At 46.1% G+C, this 24,733-nt stretch overlaps 10 protein-coding genes across 10 annotated transcripts; 6 read left to right on the plus strand and 4 right to left on the minus strand.

Annotated features, from left to right (window-relative positions):
• Nucleotides 1-2,390: 2,390 nt before the first annotated feature.
• N7495_007720 (GTPase-activating protein GYP7) lies at nt 2,391-5,030 on the minus strand (the record flags this gene model as incomplete). Its single annotated transcript, XM_057210371.1, has 5 exons — nt 2,391-2,734; nt 2,784-3,102; nt 3,156-3,418; nt 3,472-4,819; nt 4,878-5,030. The coding sequence occupies 5 exons, from the start codon at nt 5,028-5,030 to the stop codon at nt 2,391-2,393; spliced, it is 2,427 nt and encodes an 808-aa protein (XP_057059914.1).
• A 1,589-nt stretch (nt 5,031-6,619) lies between these two features.
• Nucleotides 6,620-7,192, plus strand: N7495_007721 (uncharacterized protein; the record flags this gene model as incomplete). The annotated part of the gene is made up of 1 exon (XM_057210372.1): nt 6,620-7,192. One exon carries the CDS (start codon nt 6,620-6,622, stop codon nt 7,190-7,192), a length of 573 nt encoding a protein of 190 aa, XP_057059915.1.
• A 488-nt stretch (nt 7,193-7,680) lies between these two features.
• On the minus strand, nt 7,681-9,453 carry N7495_007722 (MFS transporter; the record flags this gene model as incomplete). Its single annotated transcript, XM_057210373.1, has 2 exons — nt 7,681-7,989; nt 8,041-9,453. The coding sequence occupies 2 exons, from the start codon at nt 9,451-9,453 to the stop codon at nt 7,681-7,683; spliced, it is 1,722 nt and encodes a 573-aa protein (XP_057059916.1).
• A 1,641-nt stretch (nt 9,454-11,094) lies between these two features.
• Nucleotides 11,095-11,979, plus strand: N7495_007723 (Monocarboxylate transporter; the record flags this gene model as incomplete). Its single annotated transcript, XM_057210374.1, has 1 exon — nt 11,095-11,979. The coding sequence occupies one exon, from the start codon at nt 11,095-11,097 to the stop codon at nt 11,977-11,979; it is 885 nt and encodes a 294-aa protein (XP_057059917.1).
• An 873-nt stretch (nt 11,980-12,852) lies between these two features.
• Nucleotides 12,853-14,431, minus strand: N7495_007724 (uncharacterized protein; the record flags this gene model as incomplete). The annotated part of the gene is made up of 3 exons (XM_057210375.1): nt 12,853-12,910; nt 12,972-13,981; nt 14,036-14,431. The coding sequence occupies 3 exons, from the start codon at nt 14,429-14,431 to the stop codon at nt 12,853-12,855; spliced, it is 1,464 nt and encodes a 487-aa protein (XP_057059918.1).
• Nucleotides 14,432-15,430: 999 nt separating this feature from the next.
• On the minus strand, nt 15,431-17,491 carry N7495_007725 (signal recognition particle receptor subunit alpha; the record flags this gene model as incomplete). Its single annotated transcript, XM_057210376.1, has 3 exons — nt 15,431-16,872; nt 16,925-17,207; nt 17,267-17,491. The coding sequence occupies 3 exons, from the start codon at nt 17,489-17,491 to the stop codon at nt 15,431-15,433; spliced, it is 1,950 nt and encodes a 649-aa protein (XP_057059919.1).
• Nucleotides 17,492-17,771: 280 nt separating this feature from the next.
• On the plus strand, nt 17,772-18,934 carry N7495_007726 (protein transporter YIF1; the record flags this gene model as incomplete). The annotated part of the gene is made up of 3 exons (XM_057210377.1): nt 17,772-18,062; nt 18,122-18,682; nt 18,737-18,934. 3 exons carry the CDS (start codon nt 17,772-17,774, stop codon nt 18,932-18,934), a joined length of 1,050 nt encoding a protein of 349 aa, XP_057059920.1.
• A 1,174-nt stretch (nt 18,935-20,108) lies between these two features.
• On the plus strand, nt 20,109-20,815 carry N7495_007727 (60S ribosomal protein eL14; the record flags this gene model as incomplete). The annotated part of the gene is made up of 3 exons (XM_057210378.1): nt 20,109-20,234; nt 20,357-20,620; nt 20,759-20,815. 3 exons carry the CDS (start codon nt 20,109-20,111, stop codon nt 20,813-20,815), a joined length of 447 nt encoding a protein of 148 aa, XP_057059921.1.
• A 675-nt stretch (nt 20,816-21,490) lies between these two features.
• Nucleotides 21,491-22,265, plus strand: N7495_007728 (nascent polypeptide-associated complex subunit alpha; the record flags this gene model as incomplete). Its single annotated transcript, XM_057210379.1, has 3 exons — nt 21,491-21,709; nt 21,814-21,869; nt 21,923-22,265. 3 exons carry the CDS (start codon nt 21,491-21,493, stop codon nt 22,263-22,265), a joined length of 618 nt encoding a protein of 205 aa, XP_057059922.1.
• Nucleotides 22,266-23,006: 741 nt separating this feature from the next.
• On the plus strand, nt 23,007-23,740 carry N7495_007729 (F1F0 ATP synthase subunit d; the record flags this gene model as incomplete). The annotated part of the gene is made up of 4 exons (XM_057210380.1): nt 23,007-23,015; nt 23,100-23,495; nt 23,557-23,643; nt 23,711-23,740. The coding sequence occupies 4 exons, from the start codon at nt 23,007-23,009 to the stop codon at nt 23,738-23,740; spliced, it is 522 nt and encodes a 173-aa protein (XP_057059923.1).
• Nucleotides 23,741-24,733: the final 993 nt, after the last annotated feature.

Raw genomic sequence — 24,733 nt, forward strand, 5'->3', positions numbered from 1 at the left:
AGGCGTGCTTTCCCAACGGCTCCTCTAACTATATCACTTCCATGGTTCCCTCGATAAGGTTTTCCATGTGGTTTTGATAATCCTGACTTTGTTCACTACAAGGATGATAGCTCTATTCGGCTCACATTCGCGCCTGAATCTGCTCTTTCTTTCGCCCTTGCCTTCACTATAACATTCCCAAGATTTCCTTTACGTTCTCCTTCACTTTCTCATTCAACCTCCTTCACCCTCATGGACTGTTCCATCCTTCGATGATTATTGTCACTTTACATTCATTCATTCCTCTCGAGAATTGAAATATTCATTCCTTGCTGCTTGTACTCGAATGCTTCAACTTCTGAATGCCCTGAGCTGCTTCAAAAAGGGATATTGCAGGTATTCAGGTCCAAGTCCAACCATTGCAGGCTGATATATTTCCCCAATCAATTACTCTTCGATTTTAATAGAATATCTGAATGAGTGAATCATCCGCCACTCTCTCCCACGGCGCACATGGTCCCAGGTGCACCGTGACATGATAACTACTGTGTACTAAAATTCCAAGCTATATTCAGCTTATTATTCCACCTGACTTTGGCCTTATGCAACGAACAATGACGCAGTTATCAGAGACAAAAAAAAATGAAAGTGAGTCTTCAGAAAGATTCATCTATGTCTGCGGACTAAGAAGACTCAGATATGGAGGATTATAAATGGACCTCGGTATCGAAAATTTAACTCCACCATACTGCACAACCTCTCTTCTCTACCCATAGCCAACAAGGGCTATCAAGAAAGTAATGAAAAAAGTGTGAAAGTGATAAAATCACAACTTTGGAATTAAACATTCCCCAGCCACCTAAGATGGCAGCTAGAGATAAGCTGACTGATAGTTTTCAGTCACCAGCCTGATCATCTCAGAGTCCTCTTCATTGATATTCAGAGAATTTCAGCATGGATAGAGCCCGATTAGGGCTTATCAAGCCGATGCGTAAGGATGAAAAAGAAAGAAAGAAAGAGGAAAGAAAGAGGAAAGAAAGTGCAGAGGTTTTCCCACTTATATCCCGGCGGGGCACAGCGTAAAGACCGACACGGCGATAATCTTGATGACCCGTGAACGACATCATGCGTTCAAAGTTCAAGGAGGTCATATATGATGTATATGGCATTGATGTGGTAAAAGTTAGCCTTGGTTCAGTATGAGATGACTTGGTAGATTCATCTATATGTCGCAGCTCAATGTTGTATCTCAGATATCATATGTGGAGAAGGCTGCATGCAATAAGCAGGGTCAATGGGGAAGTGCCAGCAGGATTTCAGAAGCGTAAGAAACCCCTAATTGATTTATATTCATCGGAAAAAAGAGTATTAAAAAGGTGCACAGTCGGTTTCGAACGCCGGACCCCCATGTTCAGCAAAAAGGAAATAACCTCTTAACACTCTAATTAAGGCCGTTTAGTAAAAAAAAAAAATTGTAGCTTCTCTTTGATTGAGCGTGTCATCCTTAGTGCAGGGGCCATGCTAATCTTCTCTGTTTTTGCTCATCTGACCGGGTGTCTCTAAAGACATAAGTTGAGTCGAACTTGTGGATTATATACCCTCTTAATGTTCTGCTATATGATACCGCTTTGAAGGGCGGTGGTGAATTCCTGATTTACAGACTGAAAGCGGTGTCTGTTTTACTTCATCTCACTACATCTACGTCTACAATGTGAACCTTCAGGTGGAACCTATATGATAGTTAAGCTGAAAGTAAAGTCTGCTCAAGTAGAATTTATAATATATTCCATTCCCTGTCCTAGCGTAGAATTCGTGCATGTCTTCTTTGAGTGCTGCAATCTTTGGTATGTTGCTACTAGTCTACAACAAGGTTTTGGCAAACCCCAGAAGGTCCATGAGTTATATACCTATAAAAGCTAAGTGCCAGCATTGTTACAGCCAGCCTGAGCCAGGTAAGGAATATTGAAGCCTTGGTCCTTGAAATGAAGAGTGAAATTATCAATTTAGGCACCAATAAATAACGAAGTACCAGGATGACTAGGCATGTAAATATCTACCTAAATGTATGTACTTCTGTTCCCGAGGCCATACAACCTTGGAACATCGAAGAAATAGTTAAAGGGACACTGTCATAAATTCTGTCTGAGATATCTAGATAACAAAAACAAAAACCAAGCAATCGCTGGAAACATAAAATCTCAGCTGAACACAAGAACGCTCGTCAAATCCTCGCTCCTTCCAACATTCAAAGGAAGGGGCCCAGCCCAAACAGCCTAAGAAATATAGCATAATAAATGAGTGAACAGTACAATACAGGAGAAAACTATCAGAACCACGACAAAAAGCTAACTTATGCCTGCAATTGGCGCCATTGAAAAGCCAGTGTCAGTACCACTAAAAGATGAGGTATTTCAAGATGGAGTCTGGCGCTTCCATGGAATATCCTTTCTTAAAAGCCCCCGTAGCTCTGGGGAAATAACCTTTGGTTTATCAGCATCGAGGATTTTCTGTAAAGCTGAGGAACCGGTGTTCACGCCAGTGCTGGCACCGACTGTGGCTTGCTGTGGAGCCTTTCCCTTTCCAGTGCCAGAGTCAGAGCTTGTACCACGAGTTGGGTGGCGTTGCATCGCAGTTGGTGCTGCGGGGAAATTATCCTTCTTGTCAATCGCCTGCACAGAGCGCTCGAAGCGGTGAAAGAGAGATTCAGCTCGAGTAAGAATGGGTACCAGCTCCATTGTGTTCGATAGCTCATTAACTAGCACCAAGTCAGTATAGAAACCCTCAAAACAAAATGTAAAACTTACTGTATTTCAATACTTCGTCAAAATGCTTCAAATGATCCATAATGACATCACGATGCTTCTCAAGAATGGCGAGGGCAATAAACAAATGGAAACTGCTAGAGAAGTAGTCTGTCCACAATGTTTCCCAAAGACGGAGAACGTCGGTCCACTCAAACTCGCGCTTGTACCAAACTAGCAGCATGCGGAAAAAGAAAAAGAAGTTCGTGCTGTCAGCCGACTGAAGATGCAGATACAGTTGGGGATCCATTAGCTGGACAAGGTGGTCCAGGGCCTGGAGTTGTGAGCGCATCCCGGACTGATCACGGAGGAAATTTTGCTCCTAGTATAAATAATTAGCGCTAGCTTACTCCAGATATCAAATCAGAGACTCACCATTCGATCCATGAATCCAACGAATCCCCAGAAAGCCACCGCATCATCCTGCATGACAGCGTATAGAGGAGCCAAAAGATCGCTCATGCCTTGCACGTAACCCAAATCTGGGTTATACTCATTGTATGTCAGAAGCATGTCTTTCATCTGTTCAAGATGCACATTTGTGCCAACATCTGCAAATGGGGAGTCTGGATCTGGATGAGGAGTATCTTCTCCGGCAAACAGCGGAATTGTACGATCGGTGCGGTGAACATCCTTCTCTGTGTGGGGGTTAGTTGGCGACCATCAGGAGGGGAGCATTTGTGATTCTGACCTATCCGATTGCGCTGCTCTTTCCAGTTTTCGTGCTCCTCTGCCGTCGAATTTCCCTCGACTAGTCGTTCCCACCAGCCTGCTTTCAAGCGAATATACTCATCCCGTTTGGAATTCATCATGGCTTGGCGTTCTTCACGACTGCTATCCCAGGGATACACACCAAGAAGAAATAGCCAAGCCTCTTTTCGTGCACCATCATTCGGGTCTAGGCCTCCGTGGAAAATGCGCTCCTTGACCTCTTCAACCGTTACTTGCAGTCTTCCCGATATCGGGTCAAAAAAGCCCTCCCACTCCGACATTGTAACGATACGCCGCCGCTCTTGAATGCCAAGATTCCCAGATTCGAGCTCTAGGATCTCAAAATCCCCCACAGAACTATTTTCAGACTCGAGAACATCTTGCGCCGTCCAAATGCGCTGATTTCGCTCTTTCTCGCTTTGCTCAGCGATGCTCATGGCCCACCGTGCAAGGTATATTCTGGCACTGTCGAACTCGTCTTGAAGAGTCTGGATCTCAGGGTTCTTCATCAGACGTCGCATTTGTGGTGGAATTATTGGGTTTTCGGCAATATCGTTGGCGGTCTTTCTCGTGAACGTCGTGATCTTGCTCAACTGCTCAAGGACTTTCCACCTTGTCTCTTTGAGTGTCTTCATGAAGGGATCCATAGTGGCATCCCCACTCCCGTGTGGCCCTGCAGATGCAGTTTCGGGCTGTGTTTTATTCACGGTCGTGTTTCCTGCACCAAAGGACAAGGAATCTTCCTCTGAAGGGTTGATCAGATAGACATTTGTGTCAACCGCTGATCGTTGTACTTCGACGTAACTTCGCAGCCACCGTAGTACTTCGTCGCCACCCCAGAATAAACCGCCTTCAGTACCGAAAGGGTCAAAGCCTTTTATTAACTTTTTCTTCTGTAGTATTGTAGATTCACACTCGCTATCGTGGAAGAACAATGCGGGGAAACTATCACCTGCACGAGTGTTGATCACGACACTTCCGAACCACCACCCCAAGCTTGGAGGACGCACTAAGAGAGAATATATTTCCGATACTGGGATAGCGAATGAGTATAGACCAACAGGATCGCGGTAGGTGGTGGTTGTCGGAAGCGGCGGAACAAGATATCTCTGCTTTGGTGTAAATGAATCATCCGCAAGATCAACTTTCACGTAGGTACTATAGGCCTCGCCGAGTGATGCTTCGGGTACCCAGGCAAGGTGGTATGATGATGCGTCATTGCGGGAAGCTGATGGGGGCGCTGAGCCGTTAGGTGGAGGCTTCTGTTGAATGAGGGCGATAAAACCAGGGATATTATCCTTTGCTGATGGGGTAGGATGGACGTAAACCTTTGTTCTCTGTCAGTTTCTAGTGCTTTTCAGCTTGCTGCCGAGGTCTGCAGCTTACTTTGCTTTTGGTATAAAGCAATTTCACGCCACGGCCTGAGCTTGCATGAGCGATGGTGTTATACTCGTCTTCATCGTCATCACTCAGGTCATAGAATGAAGCTGTTGGTGATGGAGGAGAGGGAGGAGGTGTGTACTTGGCAGAGCCCGCCATGATGGATGTTGGTGAAAAAGAAATGAAGAGTGAGGCGTTGAAGACGTAATGATCTGTGATAAGATAAGGACCCCTCTTCCCACTTACACTTACTCTCTTAGTCTCAACTTTAGTTCAACTTCGTTTAGTTCGGTATTGTTTTTGGTCGTTGTTGCGTTACTCTACTGAGTCTATTACTTATCTTCTTGATACTTGTATTTTGTTTCAAATCATTTTATCCGGCGGCCTTTTCTTACCGGTGCGGTTGGCTATACGCCTAACGCCTTCCGTATATATTCGCCACTATGGACTCCAGGCAGCAACAAATAGACGGAATGGAAAACCAAGTATACCTTATCATCTAGGCGGTATTTTACTTAGCACATAAGTATCTCCAAATATAGTATAATCATGCCATTCCCGAGTCCAGAGTGGTCCACTAGTGTGTGGGCATAGGTGGTTATAGTTGACAGCGTTTTCGCCCCCATAATCAGGTGTCCATATAACTCTGGGGAACATCACCTAATTTAGGTCATTTCTAAAGTTATATCTACATCAAAATACCGACTCTATCTATTTTCCTACTTAGATAGGTACTGTTCCACTTAATCCACTTGAGATTAAGAGTCCTGGAGTGAAGTAAATTAAGGTGATTATGTAAAATTGATATAGTTCAAAACATGATGTCGTTTGAATCTCAACAGAAAACACGCGTTGATATGATAATTACGTCTTCCAGTAGAATCTTCTCATCATTATTTGCTCTCCACATAATATCTTCTTTTCATAAAAGCCATAAGCAAATTATTGAGACGGGAAACCATCATGGAAATTCAGCAAGAAATGAATCTAGGAAGCGTCCCTAGCTCTATCAATATCAACATACATCATCGCAATCCAAGTCAAAAAGTATGTGGAAAGGAAATAAATGTAAGGAGAGGATAACATCAAGGTGAGCATTCATACTCGAGTGTAGTAAAAGGCGCGTAATAGACGAACTATACGGATACTCCGTACTGATGATCAAATATACGCAAATACGCTGTCATTTGTTTTCTTTCCTTTCGCATACACCCTCTCCCAAGGTCTCCCTTCAATAAGGAGTCAGAATGCTTCCATTCGTGGGTGAGATACTAATTGAAAGTCTCCCACGGGCTTTGAATATTCTGATCTGCCTAGGAGGAGATGGAAATCTGCTTAGTGCTGATGTTTTCCCTTCAACAGCAATGAGGGAGCCTGTGGAGCTCACTTTTCCACTGATGGTTCTCGCCTTTACCCATTATTTTATTTCGAGCTTGGTTAGTTTCTACTCGAGTTCTTCCTCTATTGATTGAGTCAACTGACTAGGATTTATTTTGAACCAGGTTCGCTATCTTCTTGGAAATATAGCAGTGACACTTTTGATTCTCTGGATTGCTCGAATGGATGGGTCTCTCGAAGGCGAACCCAAAGGTACTGTGGAATTTCGACACGTCTTCAGGACCATACGCCATTTGTATGATAGTCATACCCTTTACACGCTCACTCGAGCATTTGTATTGGCTACGATTTATCACTTTCTTCATCTCGAGATCAGAGCTTTTCTAGAAGAAGACTTATTCAATCAGCACATGCTACTGAGACCGTTCGCATTCGCCGGCTCCTCAGTCCTTCTATGCGAGCTCCATATGTTCTGGACTTGTGCTACAATTTCAGCATCTCGACTTCCACACCCGATCTTTACCAAGGCCTGGTACAATCTAGCAACTCCTAGCTTTCTGTACGGAATGTCCCAGTTCTTGATGTACCAGATGCAGACTTCGATGGAGCTCAGCGCATACATGAACAAGCCCGCCCTCGTTACGATTGTGAGAGTGATAATTCTGCTTGTACTCCGTGTGTTTGCTTTACTTCCAACGACCATTGCCGTCATAGTTACCGAAACAAGCCTTTTGCCAGAGAACTTGGTTACTATCATTCCGTCTCGGACCAAGCCACGTGGAATCACAGTCGCAGAGCTGTTTGGAGGAACCAGAATCCCTCGAGGCTTTGATGCGTTCAGTAATGCATCAAAAGCTTTTGGCAAAAATCAGTATCTCTGGTTGATGGAGCTCCACCTGAAGAAATGCTTCATTCAGTCTATTATCGAGTTAGTCACTGGTCTGCCAATGATGGCGTTTGGTGTTTTCTATTCTCGAAATTGAGAATTTTGGGTAATGTTGGATCTGAGGGTCTTCCTTAAGGCTGCAGCAGCTGATTTATGAAGCCCTCGTCGATGTAACAGTCTACAATCGTTATTCATTCATTGGTTCTTCCTAATATCAATACCAATTAGTGACTACATGTAATCGTCGAGTTTCATTGGAAAATTAAGATTTTGTATATTTGGGTTTTCAACTTCGTAGCATCTATGGCATTGAGGAATGAACCACTTCCTCTCATGCGAGAATTGTAAAATATTAAAACACATTTATTCGAACAGGTCAATCATCGGGTTGAGTTCTTCGGGGAGAAAAAAGATCATACAATAGGAAAGAGAAAATGAGAATGGATATACTCAGCTTTCTTAGCAGATCCTCGTAAACAGTTAGTTAATTAAAAAAAATATATCAAATGCAAGGCTCGAGCGGAGCCTTTCATTGAGTCGTCACGTCGTATGCATGCATTAATGGATCTCAGCAAGACCAATTTATCAAGAATTAGTCTCTTCGTCATCTGATTTGAGAGCCTCGTCGTCCCCATTGCCCCAACCCCCAGTCGACTGCCAGCCCTCGGCTTCAAGTGACCGGCCACGAATTCCAAAGCTCATGAGGAAACCAATCAACGAGATGATGGCAAAAAGTCCAAATGCCAATGCTTCTCCCTTCGGCTGAATTTTAGATGTCAAGGAGAACAGACCACCAGAAAGGAAAGGACCGACAGCACGACCAGCGGCGGACAGGGTCTGTGCGAGACCATTTAAAGCGCCCAACACGGCATGGTTGGGAGCGGTGTTGGTGATCTATGAATTATTAGCCTAGATATTTCTCGAGTGTAGAGCATGAGATCTCACCAGAAGTAGAGCACTAGTCAAGCCACCGACGGAAGCAATAGTCTTGACCAATAGCACAAAGCAGATTTCCGCAGCCATGAGCGCTGACTTGCGGGTCATCCCATCTTCTGACTCGCTCTTGTAGCCCACAAAGGGCACGAGAAGAAACGAGATGATAAAACCAAAAAGACCTGCACGGTATGACCACTTGTTTCCCATCTTGTCACGCAGACGATTGAAGACACAAATCTGGAAAATGATTGTGACCACCCCAGCGAATCCCTGAGCCAAGCCGATCTCGGATGGTGTAAGATTGCGTCCGGCAGGAGGGCTTGCTTGTGCAAAGATTGGGAAAAGAGAATTGAACGAGACATTGCATAGAGCAAAGATCAAATAGGTCAGGAGAAGGAAAATGGTGTCACGAGTAAAGATGTCATCCCATGTGAGTTCATCTGCACTATTGTATCGTGTATTTGATACTTCGGATGCAGAGTCTAGGTCACTGTCGTGATCATCGTCCTCGGTGTTATGGTGTTGGAAGGAAGCAGAGAACGGGCTTACCTGCGGTGCACGCACGTAAGTGGGTTGTCTCGCAAGGCCAGTGAATTGCCACAGCCAAGTGAAGAGACTGCGAACCTTCTTTCCAATATCTGGGAGAGTAGCTGCATCTTCCAAGCTTTCTTCTAGAAACATAGCAGTCAAGGCGAAGTCCACCAAGAGAATCACGGCAGAGATGATATTTGGTGCAAGATACGGGTATGTGCTTTTATTTCCAGTGAATGGATTGCGCTGGAAGACAAATAGACCACCCAGAAGTGGACCCGTAATACCTCCTATGCCATAGAGAACAGGCAGGTATGTAAAGGCCTTAGACTGGTTGCTGCGGTCAGTAATCTCGCCTAGACAGGTAGAGACCAAGCCTTGGTTTCCATTGACCATACCCATCAGTGCCTGTACCAGAATAGCTTGCCAGAGTGTATGGCAGAAACCAAAGGCAACGAAACACAGAGCGGTCAAAAGGGTACCGAGCAAGATCACAGGCTTGCGACCGACCTGGTCTGACAACCAGCCCCAAAAATAGTTTGTTGCCAGCTGAGCTAGTGCAAATGCCGATGCAATAGTTCCCACGTATACACCTACTTCGCTTGACTTTACTTCAGGAAAGGTCGATGCCATGTCCGGGAGGTACGGGCTAATAGAGTTCAGAGCCGTCTGCTCAGCCAAGGCAATGATTGCCAATACAGCCATCTGCTTCTTTGGCAATGGGGAGGAAACGTGAGACGATTGGTCATTCAGGTCATCATAAGAAAGATCAGCTGATGATTCTGACTGGCCAGTGTTCGGGCGCCCACGCGACTTGGGAGGCGGAGTATCAAATGTTTGATAGTGTTGAGTGGACGACCGGCGACTCAGGCGACGCCGATCTTGTGCCATTTTGACGGCACACCACGAATATAAAGTCTGGAATTTTTTGTTGAGATGTAAGCTCAATGATTGACAACCCCGGTTGTAGGTGGTGTCGTATCCGCGGGTCGTGTACGAGCTTGTGGGGAGGAAGCTTAAAGCTTGCGAGAACCTGGAACTTATAGGAACCTGTAAGCGAAGTCACGGGATACAGTGAAACAGTGAATGAATGAGGTAAGCCCAAGCAGTTGATAAACCTGGTAAAGAAATTTGTAGAGAAGTCACAACCTTCGAGGAGAGTGTACTGCAAGTATAGATAAGGAATCGCAAGGACAGAAATGAGGTGCCTAGGCCGGGATGGTCCGGAATAACTAACTTCCGAGGGTTGAGCCTCACAAGGTGGCTAACCTACCTACTCTGTAGTAGTTAACAAAGGTTAGCAGAAGCTTGAAGCTTCCGAGGTACTTTTGAGCCTATCATAATTCAAATAACAGATATTATACTCCGTGCGTGTGTACTATTTTTTTTCAATTTCCAGGGCATAATAATTCTCATCCTATCGAATGGAAAATAAGCAGTGGCCATAGCGGCATATGACGTCACATCACATCAACACTACAGATTGGACATTTATACCCTTACCACTTACCTATTGTAGTGGAGACTAGGTCACCTAATATTAGTAGAGATTGTGTATTTAAGCATTCAGTTGATAGATGAGACCACCAGACCACCTTTACCTCTTGAGCTACCCCTTGGTTCTCCTTCCTTTCTCCCACACAGCCCCTAGAGGATGGACCCTGACTGCATCTACCATACTCCATGATTTGGCTAGGTTCGCAGACTAGCTAGGACGTCCCCATTCCCCGTATCACTATATAGGTGACTCATGACGTAATTTAATATATGTATTGGGCTCGCTTGGAGAATATTGAACGCTCGGCCTTTTCGGGCGAGGATTGGAAAATAGTGCGAAAAGCCCGAGCACCCTTCTCCCATCTAAAGAATACGGGAAATTGTTTATATACAAATAACGATTCTGTGAAGGAGATTCAATAGACATATAAATCTAGTTTTTTCTTCAAAACAAAAGCAAGCCAACCCTTAAGAGTATATTACATTCTGTGCTCAGTCAACTCTTAAAATGTCTACTCAACAAGTCTCGACCGGCAGGGCTCTGCCCAATTACTCCGAAGGACCAGATCGACTCGAAGTTGAAAAAGCAACTACAGAATTCCCAGAAGGTGGCACTAGGGCTTGGATGGTGGTTATAGGGGCATTCTGTGTATCTTTCTCAACTTTTGGATACATGAACGCTTTTGGGTGAGTTATAGACTGCTCAGCCCTATTTTTTGATTGATACGGAAATCTAATAGATGTATGACACAGAGTGTACCAGGATTACTATTCTGATCATTTTCTCTTCAACGAAACTGCATCCAGCATTTCTTGGATTGGGTCTGTGCAGGTCTGCTTTCTCTTTTCTGGTAGTTTTATTGGTGGGCCATTGTTCGACCGATACGGCGCTTCGGTAAGGACTTGAAATATTTACTGTTAGCAACAAAGATCATTTACTGAACATATTTTCCATGTTAGATCATTCACGTACCCGCAGTTGCCATCGTGCTGTCAGTAATGATGACATCTTTGTGTAAAAAGTATTATCAATTCATGCTTGCCCAAGGGGTTTTGGGTGGGATTGCTTCTGGCATGCTATTCGCCCCAGTCATGACATGTGTAAGCCACTACTTTCATAATCGACGTGCTGCAGCTCTTGGTATTACAGTCTCTGGATCTTCCATTGGGGGAGTTATATTTCCCATTGCCTTGAGCAAGATGCTCAGGAATAAATCCTTAGGATTTGGATGGTCAGTTCGAATTGTGGGGTTCATCATCTTATTTATGGTATTGATAGCGATGGCAACTGTAAAAGAGCGACTTCCTCCTCGTCGTGGTAAAGTTCTTTTGCCAGCAGCTTTTACCCATGCTCCTTACACTCTCTGTACCCTCGGTGTCCTCTTCATGATGTGGGGACTATTCACGCCATTTTTCTATCTCCCGCAATATGCACAGTCTCATGGCATGGAATCGGACCTTTCTTCTTACCTTTTGTCTATCCTCAATGCTGCCTCGTTTTTTGGCAGAATAATACCAGGAATGGCTGCGGATAAGATTGGTCGCTTCAACATCTTGATCATCAACGGTATCTGCACAGGGACTCTACTTTTGTGCTGGATAGCGATAACTTCAAATGCGTCAATTTTTGTCTTTGCAGGGCTCTATGGCTATTTCTCTGGTGGTATCGTGTCGCTGATGTCTCCTTGCATTGCTCAAGTGACCCCAAGTCCGGACCAGATTGGTACCCATCTGGGCATGTCGATGGCCATTATTGGCCTTGCTGGTTTGACCGGAACTCCGATATGTGGCGCATTGCTAGAAAGATACGGAATGTATACTCAGGCAGCAGTTTTCAGCGGTGTGGTAATGTTGTTCGGATCCGTTCTCGTCGCCGTGGCGAGGTTGCATCTACAGGCAAAGCTCTTGGAAATTTTGTGATCACATGTCGAGTTGCTTTTTATTTGATCTGTATTTGTTTACCAGTACTGACACCAGAATCTTGAAGTTATATCATGCTTTTAGGTGTGACATACTTGAGCAAAGATGATCAAGCAAGGAAGAAGGCAAAATCAGTACTATCACCCATGAAATCCAAATCCTCTGAAAACTATTCAATATTCGTCAGTGGGTGCCACAGAATTGAGATCATAGAAACCAATGACATACCATTGAACTGAGTAATTCAGTTGTGCCGTTGGGAATTATAGAGCTTGCATCCTCTGGTAAGTTAAGGCCACGTAGGCTTCCATTATCACTACGGCCAATCAATACGGATTTTGACGGCGCTTGTGGTGGAATACTCACACTGAGTCTAATACAGAACACTCTGACTGAGCGACAGCCCGCCGAGTCTGCATTATTGTGCAGATTCGGATCACTCTAATTGCTGCCTCCTTGTCGGATGTTGCGCATGACTCTGGCCACAGCTTGGATTTGACTAAACCAATTATCATACTGAGTATGTAATATTCATTTAAACCGTGAAATGTCACAATGATTCTCTTTTCCAAAATCTGTAGGACCTGCTCGACAGTGGTCAAGAAAAATGTGGAAACTTGGGGAAATATTGTGATAGTAGCTAAGTGGTTTAAAGCTTTCGATTGATTAGTTGAAATCGCTTCTTTCATGCACGAAAAGTTACAAGTGAAAAAGCGGGATTGTGTTTTTGCTTACCCTTAGGTTCAGAATTTGTGTAAATTTCATGGCAGATATTCAGTGCAGCAAGTACCAATCCAGTCCTGCAAGCTTGTTCCGGTACTTTCTCATCCTGTACAAGCCTGTGGTGATGGTCAAGAACCTTCAAGGATGCCCCTAACCTTGCACGTCGGCAGATTGTAGATTTGAATGAAGGAGGGTTTTGGATTGCAAGCTGGATATGCAACAAGAGTACATACTGGTGCAGGTAAATTTCCAGTGATCTCTTGACATACATAATAGTCTGCTGCTGTCGTGGATTATCTTGGAGATTACGCCATTCTGGAATGACCCGGAATGCCTCTTCCAGCTCCTCTTCAAGTTGCAAGACTCGGTCAAAATCACTTTTCTCACTTTTCTCGCGAGATCCATTGACAAACGCACATATTTTCAATCTGACAGTCAAAGAATGGTATAAAAGGGCCTGGAAAGAAGTGTTTGTCAATGTAGTGAGCGGCATACCTTTCAGGGGATCTTCGCCCAACTCCTGGAGATTGGCATCGTCGATATTCAGCGGTGACATTATGTTGAAATCCTCTGTTCTGACGCTTGGGGGCATCCCCCGTTCTATTGAGGCCTGGATATCGAGTTCAACGATCGTCATCCATAGCCGTCGACGCAACTCCCGATAGTATGGTGATATTCTCGCCGTTGAGTCAGGTTCACGGTGATATCCCGCTGCCATAGCCCACCGGACTAGTGACCCAGTGTACGTCCAGAAGGAACTCTCTTGAATGTAGTTTGCACGCTTCGCAATGAGCAGGAGACAATGAGTCGCCAATGTGTCCCAGGATTGAGGAGGCTGACTAGCCGAGGAATTGAGCCATGATTCCGCGGCCTTTAGCCAATCAAGTGTAAGGTCATGGACGGTTTGTTGGCTCATAACATCAATGTTTATTTCGGGATGAAAGCTTACAGCAGTTGCTGCCACCAAAAGGAACTTCACTAGAAAGGAAGCGGGCGTATAAAGTGGACTGACCCAGTGGTGATTGTAATCAGCCATAAAAGCCGATATATTGAGCACTCGATGTATGATCTCAAATCTATCAATATACGTCTGGACTAATAAGTCTGCGACCGGCTTTATGGGAATGAGTTGTCTTAAGGTGTCTTCAAACAAAGAATCATGTGCCAGCGGACGAAGCCGATATTCATCATTGGCCAGAGGATAAATCTCGTCACGAAGAGTATTGATGGCAGGATTTTTAGTCTTGATTTTAACGATATAGGACGGAAGTTCGGTAAACTATCACTATTTAGGGGATGCTTCATATCTGCTGAATGAGAAGGTATGGCGTACCTGTTGGTAAAAGTTCAGAGGATAGCTATAGCCATAAAATTTAGTGGTAGCCTCTTGTCCTTTCAAATGGGTCATTTTCGCATCACGGTGGGAAAAGGCCGGATGTCTTTCCGGCGTCTCTGGTAACGAGACGGGTGTCCGTAACGACGTTGTTATGGCACCAGTGCTCGCCGAATTGTCATCGCTGAGCATTCCATTCAAAGACGACGATACTGTTAGGTTTCCACGGTAGGTACACCGGTCGATATTTCCTGTCTTCGCGCAGCGGCTGCAGGAAGGAAACTCTCTTCCACATTTCAGTTTACGCTGATAGCACTGGAGACAGGCCAATGGGGGCCGTCTCTTCTTGACGCTTGGTTTGACTATGCGCTGTGAGCTGGTTGTTGCACGGTCCATCTTTTGGCTATAGATTGCTTCTGAAATTATTGGGGAGTTAACATGAGAAATCGCCGAACAGGAGCTTGATGCTGGTTATGCGTGCGGCGATTTAAGTGGTTCGGCAATTTCGGGCTCGGCAATTTCGGGCTCGGCAATTTAGACCGATTGAAGGCTTGGCGTTAATGTACGGAGAGTAAATACTGTAAATTTGAGCAACCTTATATCAACCAACACCAAGTGGTCTAGTGGAACTGGACTGTCTCATCTTCCTTGGTCTAGTGGTCATGATTTCCGCTTGTCATTAGCACCGATAAGCGCGGGAGACCGGGGTTCGATTCCCCGAGGGAGAGATTTCTTTTTTGTTCTTTTTCTTGTATCTCAATCAGCCTTACACTGCACACCTAGAGCGATATCGAAGTCCTAGGATATATAATTTCTACAATTTTTTTCCTTTTTTTTTCCAAACACACCCACTTAATTTTATACCAGAATCTTCCTTCCTCACGTCCTTAGATCCTTAGCAATCTGTGGTTTCCGTCAAGGTTTGTGTTTATAATTTGGCTCCACCTTCAAATTAAGCTCGGTTACCCAATTAGGAAGTGTGGAGCCGGAAGAAAATTTCTTTATTTGATGTCATAAGATGGTTCTCTTAATATATACCAGGCCTGCTGGCCCAATGGCAAGGCGCTTGACTACGAATCAAGAGATTGCAGGTTCGACCCCTGCGTAGGTCAATTTTTTGAAGTTTTTTTGGTCTTTTGGGTTTTTATCAGCTTTCTTTTTTGCTTCAGGAACCCTCGATAGGTAATAAGTGCAAAGGCCATCGTAGCTTTTTAATATGCAGGAAAAAGAAGATCGAGGTTGGAACAGTATGGCAAGTTTTTGAGTATGAATATTCAATGTAATCGATCATATGGATGCAAGGTAGTAGGTAAGAAATGCCTTCTCTGATGACCAGAACAGATTTATCAATTGATAGCAAAGAGCTGGTTAGAGGTCTAATTTTATTTCAAATCATCACTTCATCAAAAGGCTAACAGCCCATGGGACACTCAGTCCACGCAAGTCACCATAGTGTTGACCGACACCCAAGAAAACAATAGGTATACCGGTAGCATGAACCATGCTGACCAATGTGCCCACCATGTCACCCACAGTGTCACACTTGCTGATAATAAATCCGTCTAAATTTCTGCCCGAACCAAATGCCTGGTTGAAGTTGCGCGCCTGCATGACACTGTCTGTGCCAACCAGAGCCTCGCCAACCATGAAGATCTTATCCGGCTGAGCGAACTTGGCGAACTTCTCCAGCGAAGACATGAGTCGCTGGTCATTGTGGCGACGGCCGGCAGTATCGATTAGAACCACGTCGAATTTCTTGGCTGCAGCATATTCGACTGCATCTTTGGCGACATTGGCGGCGTCCTTGCCATAGCCCTTCTCATATAACTCGACCTCACCCACACTCTCACGGGAGCTGAGCTCGGTCAGATTGCGAGCGTGGACGCGAAGTTGCTCTACTGCACCAGAACGGAATGTATCACAGGCCGCGATGAGAACTCGGTAGTTGTTCTGGAGAAGGAAGAAGCAGATTTTGCTCAGGTTGGTTGACTTGCCAACTCCGTTGACACCAACAATAGACATAACATAGGGCCGCGAAACTTGCTGCTTAGTGGTCGGGGCTGTAACGGCATTGATCTCGCGTAGGAGATCCAAAGATGAGGTTGGAGTGAGAATCTTGCGCAAGGAGGATTCCATCGCAATCTGGAGAGCAGCATCAACGCTCTGGAAATTAGCCGTCTTTTTTCCAATCAATTCACGCTCTACTCCTTCGCAGAGACGGACGGCAGCCTCGCGAGCCACGTTTTTCTTCAGAAGATGATCCTCCATAGCCTTAAGTGGCTTCTGAAGATCGGCTGACGTAAGGACCTTGCCGCCGACAATGTTGCGGAGGAAGCCACCGATGGCATTGAAGCCCGAACCAACAACGCCAGAAGCAGCAGCGTCCTTGCTCTTGTCGGCGTCCGCATTATCCAGAATGTTGTGGACCTCATCGCCCAAGTTCTTCAGGACAAATTGGCCCTTTCCAGTCTTGTGGCCCCAATCTTCCTGAGAAATGGCATCTACTACAGGAGCGGCAGCGCTGGTATCATCAGCTGGGGCAGAGTAATCTAGTACCTCCCCGTTGTCCTCATCAGCATAGCCGTCAGCATCCCACTTGCGCATCTTTTTCGTGGGGGTCTTGGAAGCTTTTCCTTTGCGAGGGCTATCATCTCCAGACGAGGCATTGGTACTCGCATTTACGGCCTTGCGCGCACGACGTGAGCCGCGGCCACCAGGCCCAGTTTTTCCGGTGAGGAGGTGGTTTGTGACTGGGGTTGAAGATCTAGAAATATCAGGAGTTGCGGGTGGCGTGGCCTCATCAGAGGTTGCCCCGGCTAGCGCAGCTTGGTGCTGCGCTGTAATATTATTAGCATATGTTTGAAATTCAAGGCGAGTTGTGTGTCCTACGCTTCATAAGGCCAGGGACCGGCGGCGGCGGTGGGCCTCCATTGTCCGACAGCACAAGCGGGTCTTTCTTTTCGCTGATGTCTGCGATATGAATCTCTCCGACACTGCCAGTGTTGTCTTCAAGCTCCCGCACTTGTTGCTCGAAGTAAGGATCAAACTTGTATGCGGTGATTCTCGCGCGGCTTCCGTTCAATTGATCTTTGTATATGTCGATGAAGATGGTCGAGATGTTTTCCAGAAGCTTGTCGATCCAGCCCAGATGAAGTAGAGATTGATAAACAGCCTAAAAATATCGTGGTGAGTTTTGCGACACCCCACCCCACTGACCTGCGACAAACTTACCACAAATATCAAATTCAAATCCTTGACTCTCTTCCATTTGAGAGTGTATTTCTCCTTTTTGTAAACCGGCGACACCCCAGTCCCCGACATACTCTGTGGTACAACTTTCTCCTCGATAAAAACGTCGTTGATCAAACCATTAATCACATGGGTCCCCACTGGTGCGTACGACTTAGACCACAGCACCACACCAGAGGTAGTGAGAATTTCGAAAGCTTCCAGCATACTGTAATGTGATTGATGTAAAGGCGAAATCAAGTAATTGGGGATATCCTTGTTGGAGAAAGGGGTGGACTGTAGAGAAGTGGGTGGTGGCGGTTCGGGCGACAAGCGATGTTGGAGCTCGGAGGGCCAGAGCGGATCTCCGTCAGCCACGTATAAACGCCGTCCTAGATTCTCCTTCCACCTCTTACCTCACACCGAATTCTCGCCCCTTCTCCAGCTCCTAGTCCCCGACTACTCTAGCGCTCACTTCCCCTTTATCACCTGCTCCCTCAGGCACACTATGTATCGGGGATCCTTCGCACCACCACCCGCGCAGTCGCCGCCTCTACACCATCCCGTCCCACAGCATGTCTCGACTGTCCCTATGATGCGCTCCCCTCCTCCTCCTTCGCAACAAACACCAAATGCCGGCTATGGAGGAAATCCATACCAGCCATCACCTGCTCAGGCTGGTAATTCAAACTATGGTACTCCCGGGTTTGGCGGATTCATGAACGAACCCACAGCACAGATGGGGTTCCAGGTTGGCAAGAGTGCAATGATGGCTGGGCAAGAATATATGGAACAAAACGTACGGACCAATTCAAAACCACCTGAATTGAGAGACTCCCGATTTCTAATTCACAATAGTTTAACCGTTATGTGTCCATACCGGCCTTGAAACACTACTTCAATGTCTCGAACTCCTATGTTCTCAGCAAGCTTGCTCTTGTTCTCTTTCCCTGGCGACACAAGCCCTGGTCTCGCCAACAGGCTCGGATGGTAGCTACACCTGGACCGAATGGTCAAATCGTCCAGCAACAATATTCATCAATGTTCCTACCGCCGCGAGACGATCTCAACTCGCCCGATATGTACATTCCCGTTATGGCTATAGTCACCTACATCCTGTTGTCGGTGCTGCTCGCTGGATTTCGGGGTAATTTCCATCCCGAACTTCTAGGGTCGATCACCACTACTGCCATCGCAGTGATTGTCTTTGAGATTCTGTGCTTGAAGATCGCCACGTACATCTTGACAATCAACAACGACTCTCAATTGCTAGACCTGGTAGCCTACTCCGGCTACAAGTTCGTTGGTATCATCGTCACGCTGCTCGCATCCGAGATATTGACTCCCGGACGTGGAACAGGAGGCTGGGTTGGCTGGACAGTTTTCGTGTACACATTTTTGGCTAATGCCTTCTTTTTGGTAAGATTCAACCTGTAATCAATGAATTTCTTCTGCTAACCTGCGTTTTATTAGCTTCGCTCATTGAAGTACGTTCTGCTTCCAGATTCAACTGATTCCACCATGCAGACTGGCGCCATGCATACCGTGGCCCGCTCTCAACGCAACCGCCGAACTCAGTTCCTGTTCGTCTACTCCTACATTATTCAATTTTTCTTCATGTGGGTGCTCAGTCGGGAAGGACCGTCAGTGGCAGCCAAGGCAAGCTCCTAATGGCCTAAGCAATACGGGGCATCTGTACGATGATAGACTGGGAGGTATCGAATATGGACGAAAGGAGGTAATCAGAAACGGATCTCAACATGTTAACTTATGGGCGTCTACGGTAACGATATAGTACGACTTCCTATATTACTGTAATCAAAATACTATGTTCGAATACTGGCTACTATAGGGGCATTTAACCTCAGATTTCTAGAAGTGTAATACATAACGTCGATAAAGAGTGTAGATTACATATAAGTCATAAATAGTATTGTATTTGGTCCATATAATATAGAAGCTATCGGTGTCGAAAATAAATCTGTTGAATCTTGATAACAGTTAGAAAAAATCCAATCAAAGAATTCAAGTAGAAAGAATGCAAAATGTGTAATGGTTCTCAGAGATCTTGGTGTATGGGTAATATCAGTTGCAGAAGCATCAATTACTATCTAGGCGTGATAAAGTTTCTAATCATTGGACCAGAGGATGAGGATGAGGCAGAAACCAACGACACATACCTTGTATGAGAAATCGAAAGTGTAAGACCTTGGTAGGTTGAGATATTTTAAGTAGCTAAAAGTCTTCAAATACAGTTAGCAAAAGTGCTATTGTAACGAGAGATTGCATAACAGGGGCAGTTGGAGGAAAGATATCAGAATATGTAAGAAAATTGAATATCATCCAGCAGAGCCGTATCGACACCCCGGCGAGGGCATCACGGACACTGGGTCAATCGCAAATTACCTCATCATTGAGAGATAAAGGGGGGGAAAAGACGAACATGACATACCATAGTCAGTGTAGCATGCATGATGGCATAAAAGTTAGTGACAGTCGATCTGTTGGAAAGAAAGAAACATCATCTTCGTGAAAACATCAACAGGAGTTGGATTCCAAGGTGACATGGAAGAAAAAAATTGAAGAAAAGCAAATTATGGAATAATTATAATCCGGAATGCCGATATGGCTGACATAATAAAACCCTAGACCAGCCAAGAGTGGCCCGCTAAGCGAGAAGATTGTGGGCACATCCCGAATTTCGCATCGGCATCTTGAACTAACCGACTTCTTTCGACATCAACCCTCTCGACTAATCCCAACCCCCGGTTGTCGACCGTGAGTCTCATCGTATGCGCCTCTTGAGAAAACACCCGCTGAATTTTTGATCGAACAGAAATACGCCATGGCCGATATCGATGTCAAGCTCGCTTCCTGGAAGTTGGTCGAGGTTGGCCGCCTCGTCCTGATCCGCCGTGGCCCCTACGCTGGCAAGCTCGCTGTCATCGTTGAGATTGTCGACCACCGACGTGTACGTTACATTCCACCTTGAAATCCGCCCCCGATAAGTCCGAAAACGACAGGGGAAGATCGAACATTGAAGACGCGGCTAGAAATGCGAAACAGTATGATTGACATTTGATTTGTGTGCAGGTCCTGGTCGACGGTCCCTCCACTGAGGAGCAGAAGATCGTCCCCCGTCACGTTCTTGCTCTTGCCCACGCCACCCTCACTCCCTTCACCATCCCCCAGCTTCCCCGTGCTGCCGGTACTGGTCCCGTCAAGAAGCTTTGGGCCAAGAACGAGATCGATGGCAAGTGGGCCAAGTCCGGTTTCGCCCAGAAGACCGACAAGGCTGAGCGACGGAAGAACCTGACCGACTTCGAGCGCTTCAAGGTCCTGCGTCTCCGCAAGCAGGTACGATAAACACCGATTTGTGGGGAGGGGGAGAAGAGTCAGGGCCCAGGTGGTTTGCGTCTTGTCCCTGGTTTCTTCTTCGTCCCCAAACACAATTACTCCGCATATTGAAGTATCATATCTAACTTGTTCTACTAGGCCCGCTTCGAGGTCCAGAAGTCCTATGCCAAGGTCCGCGCTGCCACCAAGGCATAAATGATTACGAGGGTTCGGTGCATAGGATGAAAGAGGTGTACTGGGACGGGTTTCCATAGCTGGTAATTGTTCCCAGCAAAATCGCTGTATACATTTTATTCATCTACAGCAAAAATGATTCAAAATCCTTGATATCCCAACAATGTCTAGTCATTGTTCTGAGTTCTAGGCCTGGGTTTCTGTTGCCATAGAATCAGGTGCCCTGCCTTTTCCTTACATCCAAAATTTGAGGGAAACAATTATTGTAGAACCAAAAGCCAACAAAAAAAAATAACGATTCAATTTTTCCTATAGAATTTAAATTGTAACTTGTAGGGTGTTCATTGACAATTGCGTAGTTTCATAGTATAGGGCAATGTGTGGAAGTCTGGGGTGGGCGTAACCGCCTCGCTAACGATTTTCAGCCACGGCCTGCGCACAGCTGTCTACACTCTTGATCTTCACGACAAAAAATCTACGCTTTCCCCCAACAGCTCGATCTCTGTTTACAAGGTATGTTAATTCACCGAATCAATGGGCTAATTGAAATCCTGTGCTCTGAAATTTTCATTTTTCAATTTCCCATTCCAGCTTTTCGCCGGGTTCCTCTTTCCCCTCCCACTTCGAGCTCGGCATCAAAAGCTAACCCGCAACCTTTTGCATTCGTCACTCAGATCCCTTCACATCACATTCACAATGGCCGATCCCCGTATTGAAGAAATCGTCGATGACGAGGTCCCCAAGACCGTCGAGGAGGGCAGTGACTCCGAGTCCGAGGCTGGTGAGACCATTCCCAGCGGCGCCTCCGTCACCATCCATTCTCGCAATGAGAAGAAGGCTCGCAAGGCCATCGCAAAGCTCGGCCTTAAGCACGTTCCTGGCATCACCCGTGTTACTCTCCGCCGCCCCAAGAACGTAGGTCACCCTGAAGGTGAAACGGCTGTCAGCACGAATATTGTCGCTGCACGCAATCATCGATGATATGGTGACTATTCGTGGAGGCTTATACTATTTAACAGGTTCTCTTCGTCATCAACAACCCCGACGTCTACCGCTCCAGCAGCAACGCTTGGATGTAAGATCATACCAAACACCCAGATTGAGTGCGAATACTAACCCATCCATCAGTATCTTCGGTGAGGCCAAGATCGAAGACTTGAACCAGACTGCTCAGGCTTCCGCTGCCCAGCAGCTTGCTGCCGCTGAGGCTGCTGAGCACGAGGGTCACGACCATGACCACGATCACGAGGGTCACGATCACGACCACGACCACGACCACGGAAAGGGCAAGGCCCCCGAGACCAAGGAGGACGAGGAGGATGATGGTGAGGAGGTTGACGAGAGCGGCCTCGAGGCCAAGGACATCGAGCTCGTCATGGCACAGGCTAGTGTGCCCCGCAAGAAGGCCGTCAAGGCTCTTCGGGAGAATGGCGAAGATATTGTCAACGCAATCATGTCTCTCAGTCTATAGATATTCTCTCCTACATATTGATGAGACCAGGTTGAGTTCTCCGACTTGAGTCTAATAAAAGGACCCGTGGGTAGATAACCTCCATCCATGACTTGACTTAATGGTTCGTCCATTAAGTATCCAATTCCACATGAACCAACTACCAAGTTTTGCTTGGAAAAGTGTGTAGTCTATATAATATGCAGTCACCGTAAATACATTATTCTTGGCATTTTGTCTAATTCACGACTTATCTCACTCTCTTCTTCCGACAACTCTCAAACTACAGACCGAATATCAACTTTTTTTTTTTGGTGTATATTTGAGAAAGCCCTTTATACCCAATACGGCCAGTCATTCCAACCCTTGGAAATTACCTATCAACAAATGCAACATCGAAGGCCACCCGTCAAGACATAGCACACACAGCATCTATAGAATAACCCAGGTAGTTGCAATATTGCATCAGATTGGGTTTAAGGGAACTACTTCAATTATAAATGGGTACTTACGAAGCAGAAATTCCTATGTATCCAAAGTGAGGCTTGGAAATAAAGTCAAACTATAAGAAATCAATAGTTTCAGAAAGCATAGACTTCTCTTCTGGTGTATAAATGTTGTGGCTGATATGCCGACATAGTCCGGATCATCACGTGACTGTGCATCCAAACCTTTCCGAATCAAACTCGCCCGGCACCTCCCTGCACATTGAACTCCCCTCTCTTTTCCCCACCTCTTCACTCCTGCTTCTCTCTCGTCGCAATGGCCACCGTACGTGCTACTCTTTATGTCAGCTAGTGCAGATTGACACGCCTCTCACCCGAATACTCCCGCTAACTCCCCTTACCCGAACAGCGCAGCGCCGCCCTCAAGATTGACTGGACCAAGGTGTCGAGCTCGCTCGGCCTCCGCGGCCAGACCGCCGCTTCCCTGCAATCCTTCAAGAAGCGCAACGACGATGCTCGCCGCAAGATCCAGTTGCTCTCCGAGCAGCCCCAGACCGTTGACTTCGCCCACTACCGCGGTATTCTCAAGAACCAGGCCATCGTCAACGAGATCGAGAACCACTTCAAGACCTTCAAGCCTGCCAGCTACGATGTCAACCGCCAGTTGAAGGCCATTGACGCATTCGAGGCCCAGGCTGTCCAGAACGCCGAGCAGACCAAGGGCAAGGTCGAGGCCGAGCTCGCCAACCTCAAGAAGACCCTCGACAACATTGAGACTGCCCGTCCATTCGAGGACCTCACTGTGGTGCGTATTTGTGGAGGAATTGGTTAGTTTGGAATGATATCTGATTGCTTTTGGTTTGTAGGACGAGGTTGCCGCCGCCCAGCCCGAGATCGACGAGAAGACCGCCTCCCTCGTCTCCAAGGGCAAATGGATGCCCCCCGGATACAAGGTACGTGGATCCATGATATCCGTTTTCTCTTCCTTGGTTCGAGACTTACCAATTACTCTTTTTACAGGAGCGTTTCGGCGATCTGTCCGCTGTCTAAAATCTGGGCTTATTGTCCATCTCCGCCTGTTATCCCCCGTTTCATCGCACTATAAGCTGTATTTTTTTCGTTAAGCATATGGCCCTTCCGCTTGGGTACGGTTAGAAACTTCCCGTCCAAGATGTGCTGGGGCGGTTGGGATGTGTATAGAACCAAATCAATTCAGATTGTTTCCTTGTTTCACTAGAATGGGACTTTCTTTTCCGACAATGCTCGCAATTGCTATGGACCTCGGGAGCTAGTATCCATGCTTGGCTGATTGGCCCTAACCAGACAGTAGAGAGCTAGTATTTGGCACGGCCTACTATATGCGTAGGTATAAAGATCTGTCGGACTTATACCCTAGTAAGTGTCCAGGTGGGCATCTGCAGTAACTTGGAATCTTCAAGATTGCTCATACCTACATTCCGAGGTTGGAATGGCCTGTCCAATTGATTTAAATGCAGTTCCAGGTGAATGGACGGATATCTCGCAACTCCCGGTAGGCTCAGCATAGGTATTAACCAACTTTTCTCTGCCTATCTTGTCGGGTACTTCTTAATCTTGGGATAATGTAATGAATGTATATTTTCCGTCCATTGATGTCTACAAATCTTATGATGATGAATTATTGAGGTGTGCCGAGATACCTAAGCACTCCGTACTTTTGGAGAGTTCGAGTATTTGCAAGCCTGGGAGTATATAATGCGGGATCGTAGGAGAGCCGATAATGATATGTCGTACACCTGCCCATATAGTGAACATTTGAATTGATGGATCGATCATCGTATTAAGATCCAACAGATTCCGTAAAGACACATGTACTTTCTTGAGTGGTAAATTCCCCGACTTCAGTCGAATGTTGTGTGCTAATGCTGAGGACGCCAATCTTACCCTCAAACCCCACCCCCACAACACGCTAAATAAGACTGACAGAAAAGACTAGGACCCAAGGCTTGTCAATACTTCCAAGAGTCGTTACATCATAATTATCAACTGCGTCTCAAGTGCTCA

Source organism: Penicillium taxi (assembly GCF_028828555.1).
Source record: "Penicillium taxi strain IBT 34144 chromosome Unknown utg000005l_segment0_segment0, whole genome shotgun sequence".
Classification (NCBI taxonomy): domain Eukaryota; kingdom Fungi; phylum Ascomycota; class Eurotiomycetes; order Eurotiales; family Aspergillaceae; genus Penicillium; species Penicillium taxi.